This window comes from Spodoptera frugiperda, chromosome 30 (assembly GCF_023101765.2).
Source record: "Spodoptera frugiperda isolate SF20-4 chromosome 30, AGI-APGP_CSIRO_Sfru_2.0, whole genome shotgun sequence".
Taxonomy (NCBI): domain Eukaryota; kingdom Metazoa; phylum Arthropoda; class Insecta; order Lepidoptera; family Noctuidae; genus Spodoptera; species Spodoptera frugiperda.
In genome coordinates this window covers 3226126-3235982 of record NC_064241.1, presented here as the reverse complement: position 1 = coordinate 3235982, position 9857 = coordinate 3226126, and the positions used below count along the sequence as shown (strand labels likewise).

Below are 9857 nucleotides of genomic sequence, written 5' to 3'. Positions count from 1 at the left end.
GTAATAAGAGTACTGTTTTCTATTAATTCGTTTGACCAGCGTTTCAAGGCTAGAAGAAGTATAATATTAGAAAGAAAAGCAGATATATTTCAATTAGAACAGTTACTGATTAAAAATAAATTCATAAATGAGAAGACGAAAAGAATTGTAATTTTTATTTAATGTAGAATAAATAGTTACAGTAAAATCTTAAAACTTAATAATTAGATTCAATAACTGTACAAAATTGTACAAATCGATAAAGCTAGCCAATAAACAAAAAAACGAGAACGAAGTTTCTAGAAAATACAATCTTAAGTACACGACACAGAACTCAAATTCGTTTAGCAATTCGAATATACCTTACGCTCTTTTAAGACATAGAACATCAAATAAAAAAAAAAATAATCGACGTAAATATACTCAAAGAACTTGACGTCTAGCTCTTTCTAAATATTATTGTCTTAAAAATATTCTTAATTTTTTAAAAGTGAGTATTAACTAAGCTTAAGGTACTAGTAAAATACTGGTATTACTATCTTTATGACTATGTTCGTTAGATGACTACGAAAATGGAAAAAATGATACTTCTTAATACAAAATATTGTCTATTAGGCTCAATTTACATTGCTGCAGAACGAAATTGTAGTAACAAATTGTGATTCTTTAAAATGAACTTTAAAGCAATTGTTTTAAGTACAAAATTTAAGATATAAGACTTGCATTGAAGGTATTGTAATTTGAATAGTACCCAGTTCCAATAACGTACAATTTCGGTACTAAAATCACGTTCAACAGTAACGCAAATTGAACCTTATATTCGAATGAATAAAGCACTTAATAACTAAAGGTCAACTGTAAATTTAGGATTTAATCTAAGATCAGGCACACTATTCCTTCGAGGCTTTCGTTCCTTCAACTCTTTCAATGAGATGAGACCAGACGCCTTGACATCTAGTCTTGAATGATATTTTGATGGATCGGTTGTCGGCAAATACGGATATTCGCTCAGATAAGTCTGTGCATTTCTTATAGTATGCTCTTTAGTGAAATCCATAACCTGTGATTCGGCAATCTCGTATGAGTTTATCGATGTATCAGCTACGTTTTCCATAGATCTAAATGCTTCTAGAACCGCTTTCTTATGCGGTATGCCTCTCAAACTACCTTGTCTACTCAGTTTCCCTTCAGTCACATCTGTAAACAAATCTTCCACGTTAAACTTCTCTGATATCTTCACTAGCTTCGTGTTTGAAGAGCTTTCCCGGTTTTCTTGCAGTTCGTTCCAGATCTTTGATATTTCTGATGATGGCATTGAGTGAGATTTAATGTTCTTCTTTACCCTTTTCTGAGGGCGATCGTTCTCAACGGATTCTGTTGATTGCTTACGCAAAAGTTGTTCACATTCATTCAGTTTTCTAGGCTTCTTTACTTCTCTTAGTTCTTCAATAGATTGAAAGAATTCTTTTGCCATTTTGAATCTGTTTTTGTATTCTAGATGGGCTGGCTCGGTTTCCCTTTCTGGAGAAGATTCGGTTGATTTATCTGTAGTACATTCTATTATTTCTAGTTCTATATCAGATAGACTTATGTACGTAGTCTCTTTATTTTCGTTAGGAATTACTTCAACGTCAAAAGATCCGGAAGTTCTAGTGTCTAAACTTAGATTGCTGACTGTTTCTGAATCTCTGCTTGTCCACATGTTTGTTGGTGTAGCTCCTGGCGTAGTCCGCTTTGATCCACAAGTAGAAACGCTCGCTTGGTCGGCGTTATGTCTGTGCACAGCATCTGTAAAATTAAAAGGATTATCATGATCTTTCTCTTATTAAACATCTTTAATTATAAATTGAACTTTATGATACTAATACGAACCTGAATTTATGCTGTGAGATGGAGAATTCTTCTGTGAATCAGTAGAACTAGTTCTGTACACCCGTTTAGCTGGTTTTGGCGCTGCAGCAGTCTTTGTCACGCTTTCGTAAAGCGATATGAAGCTCTTCACATTAATCTTAGGTAATTCATCGCATGATTTGTATTTATCCAAACCGTCATCTGTGGTATCGTTTGGTATTTTATTAAAGATGTCCATTTCTGATCTACTGAATGATTTCTTTCGGAGAACTTCGTTTGTTGTTCTAATTGGTTCGTATTCCTTGTGTCGGTCTTGGGTTTCTGTCCTTACGTTTTCGTTTCGTTTTGGTGTTGAAGTTACAAACTGTTCTTTTACAGGTTCTATATAAATTGTTTCATCCAAAGTTTTATTAAATGAACTGTGAACCATTCGAGCTCGTTTATTTTTCAGATTTATAGATTCTTTGATGCTGTAGTTAGTGGCTTCGTTGATTCTGTCTTCTAAAGTCTCAGTATTGGGACGTTTAATTAGTTCCACGTGCAGATTTTCTTCAGAAGATACAATGCTTTGGCTACTACTTAGTCGTTGGCTTACATTTTGTAATGATTGACTTTTTCTTCTAGCCCATGGCAATGGTTCCGTGTTAGACATATTATGGAACAAAGATATTCGACTAGATACGAGACCACTCTCATGACACTCTCCGCCGGTGACGTCCGTGCTGGGAATGTCATCAGTGCCTGGTTTGCCTAAAAATGTGTCAATTTTGTTCAATATTTGCTTTCTTGAAGTACCAAAGAATCTCTTTGGACTTGTTTCAAATGCTTTAAATACTTCTTCTGGCAATTCTTGTTTCACGGGCGGATGATCTTCGAATGGCAATATATTGCTATTGTATTTTGTTGTTTCCAATTTTATTTCGACTGGGCTTTCGATTTTATTAGAGTTGGAAGATGAACTTAATGTTCTTACTTTATTACTAGGAGATTTCATTTTTAAAGCAGTAGCTTCAGCTTGAACTTGATCTGTTTCTAACTTTTCATCCCAATATTTCTTCCATCTTTCTACTAACTTTTCATTTGTATTTAAGTCATCTGCTGATATTTCTTGTTGGTTAGGTTCTTGTGGTTTTATTTCTGTATGTTTATCTTCGATCTGATTTATATTCTTAACTTGGCTGTAATCGCCTGAGTTTAAGAAGTTCTTAAGAATCTGTTTACCCTTTCGCTTGCTTAACGAATCATGTTTTAATTGTTTAGCAGAGATACGTTTCTTCTTTGGTTGGATTGATGTCTCTGCCGATTTAGCCTCTATTTGGCGAATTTTCTCATCCCAGTACTTTTTCTTTTCAAGTACTATGTTACTGTACGTCGCTTCGCCAAACTGCGTTTCATCCTTGTATTCCTTCTTGTATTCAAAGGCTTTGTCGTTATCAATGCGAAGGGGTTGACTTGCTGAAACAGATTCAGTGACATTTGCCTGAACCTCAGAAATCGTTCCTTCTAATTCATCTGCGTGTCTTTTCACATCTGTTACATCAGATGCAGAATCGACACTAGCGTCCTTAGTTTGTGTAACGTATTCCACTTCCGTACTGTGGAGTTTATCGTTTTCATCCACAGTGGCAGTAGAACTAGTTTCTGAATTAGGAAAGTATTCTTGGTACATTTCATTTAGTTCAGCAAATGCCACCGACACATTTTCACCATCTTCCGGTTTCGTGCACCTTTTGGTTCTAGGAATATCTTTTGTGCCTGAAGATATACTCCTATCGCTCTCTTCAATGATGGGTGTGAACGTCGGTCGTTTGATTTCCCACTTATAAGGTTTCGGTTCTTCCTGAACTTTAGTGGGTTCGATTTTTAATTCGTTGCATGTTTGCCAAATTTCTCTTTCAGCTGGTCCCATGTTCGATAGATCTTCTTGATTTAAACCGAATTTGTCATCACTAGGAGAAAACTTCGGTTTACTTAGTGAGTCGCATAGTGTAGAATTTTCATTATTATTGCTATCTGGAGAACTGTTATTGTCATCGATACTTACGTATGCAGAATCCCATATATCTTTCCTGGGCGATGAATTTCTGCTTGAATCAATTTGATATGGTTCGTATTGATTGTCGCTTGTTGTTGATGCATTAGAATTGTCAATAGTTAAGTTAGATTCTAAACTATGAAAGGTTGAGGAACCTGCAGAAGCGTTTTCATTTTTACCATCTTTTGGTGTGTTCAAATCAGTTGGAAGCATAATTGGGTCTGTACGAGTCATTTCAGTTTTCTTATCTTGTGTTTTCTTACTTTTCGCGCTCTTTCTAGTTTTCTCAGTACCTGGTGGTATCAGTGGTTTTATTTCTGGTTCTGGTGATCGAGCTCTTATGATGGGTGGTAGAGAAACGGGGGCACCAATGATGAAGTCCGTCATAGGTTTCGGTTGTTCAAAATGACCTGATTGATGGTGATGCATGAAGAAAGGATTCACGAACTCGTTGCCTAGAGCTTCCTCAGCCATTAATTCAACTTTTGGATCAATATACACAGATTCTTCGCGATCAACTTTCTCTCCTGAAATTATTTTCAAAACTGGTGTTTTTGGTCTTTCGAATACAATAGGTTCAGGTTTTATATAACCCACATCTTCAGTTTCAATAAATGGATTATTATGTGCGGGTGAAGGTGTCATATTAGTATCGATTAGAATTTTAATTGAACTATCTCTTGTTTCTTCATTTTGCGAGTTATTTCGTTCATATTCTGAAGCTACGAACGGTCCTAAATTCTTGGAAGCTACGTAATTTTCTTCAAACATTTCGTTTAAGAAAGGATTGTTTGTAGTAGATGGCGTCATGCGATCAGATAAGTTATCATCTTGATCTTCATGTGATTCAGTATATGCATCCAAGCTATCAGGAGTATCAATTCTAGTAGATTCCACGGGTATATTCATTGTAACTTCTTTATCAGTCCTTATGTTATGTAGGTCGGTATCGTAGGATGTGGTAGACTTCTCCGCCCTCAGTGATACTGAAATACTTTCTGGAACAATGAATTTTTCTCGCAGTTCGGGTATTATGAATGGTTTAGCTTTTGTTTCGGTTAAGGTTGAATTTACGATATCAGGAATTTCTTGTTTGCTCCTTGATCGCAGGTAACTTTCTTTCTTTGTAAATTCTAATTGTTTTTCTGATTTAAGGTCATTCAGCACTTTACAAACCCTATTCATTGCTAATATTTTAGAAGCAACTTTGTTAAACCGTCTAGTTTTGACTATTGTTGAGTCTTCGCTGTTCTCGACATCAGAATAGCTTTCAGTACTGTAATTTGGCATATCATTTTCCGTGTCAGTTGTCATTAGAATCCTTGCTTCATCATCACTTATTTTCTCCAAAGTACCATTTTCTTTCAACAACATTTTCTCAGTAACAAAATCAACTATACGTAGAACAACTTTTCTGTCTGTTTTGATATCAACTATATCTATTTCTTCACCGTCTTCTAAACAGTAATTGTCTTTTTCTAGTATGTTGATGATGTTATGAGAAGCTGTTATTGTGAAAGGCGAACCAACAATGCTCTGACCTCTGCTTGTTATAGAAATTAAGTATTTTCCTTCAAGGTTTACGACGTAACTTATTTTCGCGTGATCTGTTCGTGTTTCAACATCGATGTCAATATCATACTTCGTTTTCGGTATGTAATATGTTTTGTTCATATCGGTCTTACCGTACGCTCGTAAGTATGTCGCTCCTTGTGTTATTGGTAAAACATTTTCAGTGAAGTTCTGTTTTGATTGTAGGCCCAAGAGTTTTTGTCTGATCATCTGTGCTTTGCCCAGGATTGGCGCTAGTACAGTCATGCCATAAGTGTCTCTAGGTCCTCGTATTAGGATTGTTATTTCTCCTGGATCTAACGCTTGCTGTGCTGTCGGATATATTTTGAAGCTAGCCTTATGGTTAACTTGAGCTGCTGATAACCCAGACCCTTTTGCAACGTAGTCAAGAGTGAACTGTGTCGTTTCTGGAGAAGTTCTTTGAGAGACTGGTTTTGAGACTGGAGGCGTTAACTTGGAAAGTGCTTGTCGAATGCGGTCTAAGTATGTGGCGAGTTTCCATTCTTGGTGTCTGCTTAGTGAATCGTTTGATTCCAACTCTTGACGGGAGAACACCTGGAAATAGGAGTTTTGGAATAAGTTTACACTATTATTGAAAAAAGTTACTTAATTAAGGACTGTTTCTTAAAAGAGTTGCGAATGGAGTTTCTTGCTCATTTTTCTCTATTCGGAGCAACACTTTGGAACGAACACCAAGCTTCACTGACGGAGAGACTGACAGACTATAATTTATTTCTTTATTTGTTGACGTTTCAAAAGCACCTATATATGGTTTTATTGGCATAAAGGATTTGACTTTGACTTTGACTGCAAAAATAGCGAAACTCACAGGTTCAACACCAAGATAATGGTCGGCGATAGCCTGCGCGTGTTTAAGAGACAGGCGGGTGGGAGGATGCCCTGCGCATGCGCCGGGCAGTGCCGCGTCCAGCACACCACACAGCACCCAGCCGTGCCGCCACACCGTGTCCAAGTGCTCCACTCTCACGGGACCAGCTTCTGCCAGCCATTGTAGCACTGACTGCTTTTGCTCCTCGCTCGAGAATACTACTGGAAAATATAGAGAGGATTATGTGAGAAACTGCCATAGTCATTGCTTGTTCAGGTCTCCTAGTATTGGGTATACAGGTGTTGCCTGCTTATAACTTTAGCCTTCTTTGAATTGATAGAGTTCCGTGTAAAGTAGGTTTACCTACGAATTGTAAGCAGTTCATCAGCTGCGCATTGAAGTCAAGATACCATACCAGTATTAAAAATACATCATCCTCAGATGTCAAGATACACTCTTACTAATATTATAAATGCGAATGTTTGTAAGTTTGTGTGTATATTTGTTACTCAATCACATCAAAATGGCTAAAGGGATCGGGATGAAATTTGGAACAGGGGTAGATTATGGTCTGGAATAACACATAGGACACTTTAGGTATTCATTTCACTGGACCGCAGGGTCCGCAGGCAAAGCCACTGGCAGAAGCTAGTACGAACATAAATAAAGTCACACCTTTGATTCATAAGTGTGGGAAAAAGCTACTGAACACTACTTTCCTTCCATAATTATTCAGCTTCTTCCACGTTCGTGTATCCAAGACCTTTTAACATCAGTTCAATCGTAATTTCAATTGACCGTTAGCTACCTAGGAAGCATTGAACCGTGAAATTACAGACCCGTAAAGATATAGGTATTTATCAATGTAACCTTACCCAATGTTGCATGTTGTTTTCTTTCTCAATGAATGAAGTTATTTATAAAGAAATGAAGGCAAGTATTGTAAGGAAATCGGGGCATAGAAATCGCCTCACGCAAACTTCATCATTGATGTTTTAATTGTATTTTAATGAAGAAACTTGACAGTTGTAAATTGGAAAACAATGATAGCACGTCACTGGTTCTTTCCAATGAAATAAGGAAAGAAATAATTAGTTTTTAATTAGCTTTATTCTTAGTGGAAAGATTTGACATTCATTTAACTAAAAATAAAAAATCAAGTCGTTGTGAAGCTGACGACGCTTCTCATGCATAAGGGTGCAAATTCAAAATCTATCAACGGCAAAGTAGGTACCTACCAATATGACTTTTTCCGATTAATATATATATTCTAAGATAATTTACTTAGACACCACAGACTAACGGCGAAAGAAAACATCGTGAGAAACCTGGGCTTATAATTTATAATTATCAGTTTGAAATCGCCAACCCGCATTAAGCAAGCTTGGTGATTAATGCTCAAACTCCCCCGTGCGAGAAGAAGCCTATGGTCACCAATGGCCACTTATAGGCTGCTGATATGATATGATATGTGAACTACTAAAAATCATCAAACCAGATTTTTATGTTTCGAATTCACAAACGGAAGTAAAAAATTCAATAACTACCTACCTAATTCTTAACACGGTAGTGCCGTGTTAAGAATTCTTAACACGGTAGTGCCGTGTTAAGAATTAGGTAGGTAGTTATTTATTAATTATTATTAAAACACCACACAGATACATACACTACACACAATTTTTCACACTACCCACCTATGATCTCAAAAAAATATCCGTGAACCTCTGTCATCAAGAACGAGTGTCAAAAACTCACAAAGAACTGAAGCAGAAATTAAAAAGCAACTACTTTTTATAACAACTAGGTAGAGTTGCAAAAGTGTTTGTTATCTTTCAAAATCACATCGTTTCAACTCGAAAAATGCCGAAAGTTGTTATTTATTTGGCAGTGTGAAGATTTGGACAGAAACTGGTTGTAAACTCAGAGAAATTGTGTTATAAAAGAGTGGAGAAGTGTATGTCGGACTCGTATTAAGGGTTCCATACCATTATTTTTATTATGGCCATAGTCTACATATTAAAAATGGTAAAAAGCCACGTTTGTATATAAGGGAGTTCTACTTAAAGATTTCTCTAATTCTGAGTTTAGAATTTGTTAAAGATTATTTAGTTTAATATAGTTACACCATGCGAGAATCGAACCCGCGACACGTTGCTGCCATTTGCACAGCCACCGCACTAACTGTGCAGTCAACATCAATAATATGGCTGTGAAAATTTCAAACGCTTAGCTAAAGCCAACGGTTCATAAAATACAACCTGTTAACAGATAGACGGACAGTTAGAACTTAGTAAAAATTTATTCTTATTATTATTTAAAAACGATTTATTATTACTAATAATAAAACTTATTGCTTTTTATTTAAATTAATTATTACTGAAAATAGATTTATTACTACTAATAATAAATCGTTTTTACCCTTTCCATACGGAACCCAAGAAAACAATTTTATGCACACTAGATAACGATCAACCCAAAGGTTAACGTGTGTGAATTAGTAAGTGCTCATACTCATACTGAGAGTAGCTCACACAATGAAAGTGATGGATTATGGTGAAACTGACCACTTTTAGCATCAATCTCCGTTGCAAGATTAGGGGATTAATGAGCCGCGAGAATGAAGATTAATTGATGAGTCAATTTTCATATTTTATTATAATTTTATTGGCAAATTTTGTGTGAAAGATTGACTGTTGACTGTTATTAACTTTAATATAAGATGTGTTAGAAGAAATCTGAGGTAAGAATTGGTTGAAATTAGCTCAAATTCATAAAAGTAAGTATGGCTGAATAATTTTGATCTAAGAAGCCGTACCTACCGTAAAATGGAGTGAATAGAAATCGATGGGCGAATAGATACAAGAATGTGACTAAATGTTGGGAAAAAGTCCTAACTGCATCTATTCATCCCTTGATTTATTTTCACCCCGGTTAACCGTAACAGTATGTTCCTTTTACAATTTTAAACTTTATAAACAATTCAATAAAGACACATTTTCATTATTCCCAAGTACCAATCGCCAAAGAAAATTTATAAGACGCAATGAAATAAACAGCCACTCATTGGGTTCTTCCTAAAATTTCACTTTCAAAAGATACTAGGTCACGATAAAACTCCGTACTAAATTCTTTGGACAATAAATAAACACTTGGTAGCTTATTTAGGCAGAGTTTACTTTTTTCTCTTTAGATCTCTGAGAAATGTTCCCACGACTTATTTTCCGAACAATACCACAATGGGTGATAAAGCGATAGCTGTCCGTGCGAATTTTTATTTGTTTTATTATGATAGGAAGGAAATATTTTATCCATGACACTTTAATGGCCTTGAATTTTAGAATAGATCGCGGTAAAAATGTGTTTTAATTGGCTGTGATTTATTTATGCTAGATGATATTGTAATTCTAGTTGGTAATATTATAAAAAAGTTTGTAGGTATGTTTGTTTGTTTCTTACTCCTTCACGTCAAAACGGCTGAAGGGATCGAGATCAAATTTGGAACAGGAGTAGATTATGGTCAATAACACAAAGGCCACGGTCATACGGGCGAAGCTAAAAAGCTCGATATATTGGGAATTATTCTTATCTGCC

General features: G+C 35.8%; 2 protein-coding genes across 9 annotated transcripts in view; both read right to left on the bottom strand.

Moving 5' to 3' along the window:
- The window catches only part of LOC118269655 (zinc transporter ZIP6-like), a 426889-nt gene that overhangs the window by 117282 nt on the left and 299750 nt on the right, over positions 1-9857 (bottom strand). The window lies entirely within an intron of this gene.
- Positions 143-9857, bottom strand: part of LOC118269650 (uncharacterized) — a 97991-nt gene continuing 88276 nt past the window's right edge. For 5 of the 7 annotated variants that reach the window (XM_050706884.1, XM_050706880.1, XM_050706879.1 and 2 more), the window contains 3 exons: positions 6267-6487; positions 1852-5992; positions 143-1767 (listed from right to left, as the gene is read on the bottom strand). In XM_050706884.1, coding sequence (XP_050562841.1) covers positions 824-1767; positions 1852-5992; positions 6267-6487 — 5306 coding nt within the window. In that variant the 3' untranslated portion in view covers positions 143-823. Of the gene's footprint in view, positions 1768-1851; positions 5993-6266; positions 6488-7960; positions 7991-9857 lie in introns of all 7 variants that reach the window. The other 2 variants (XM_050706878.1, XM_050706882.1) reach the window with 2 other exon arrangements.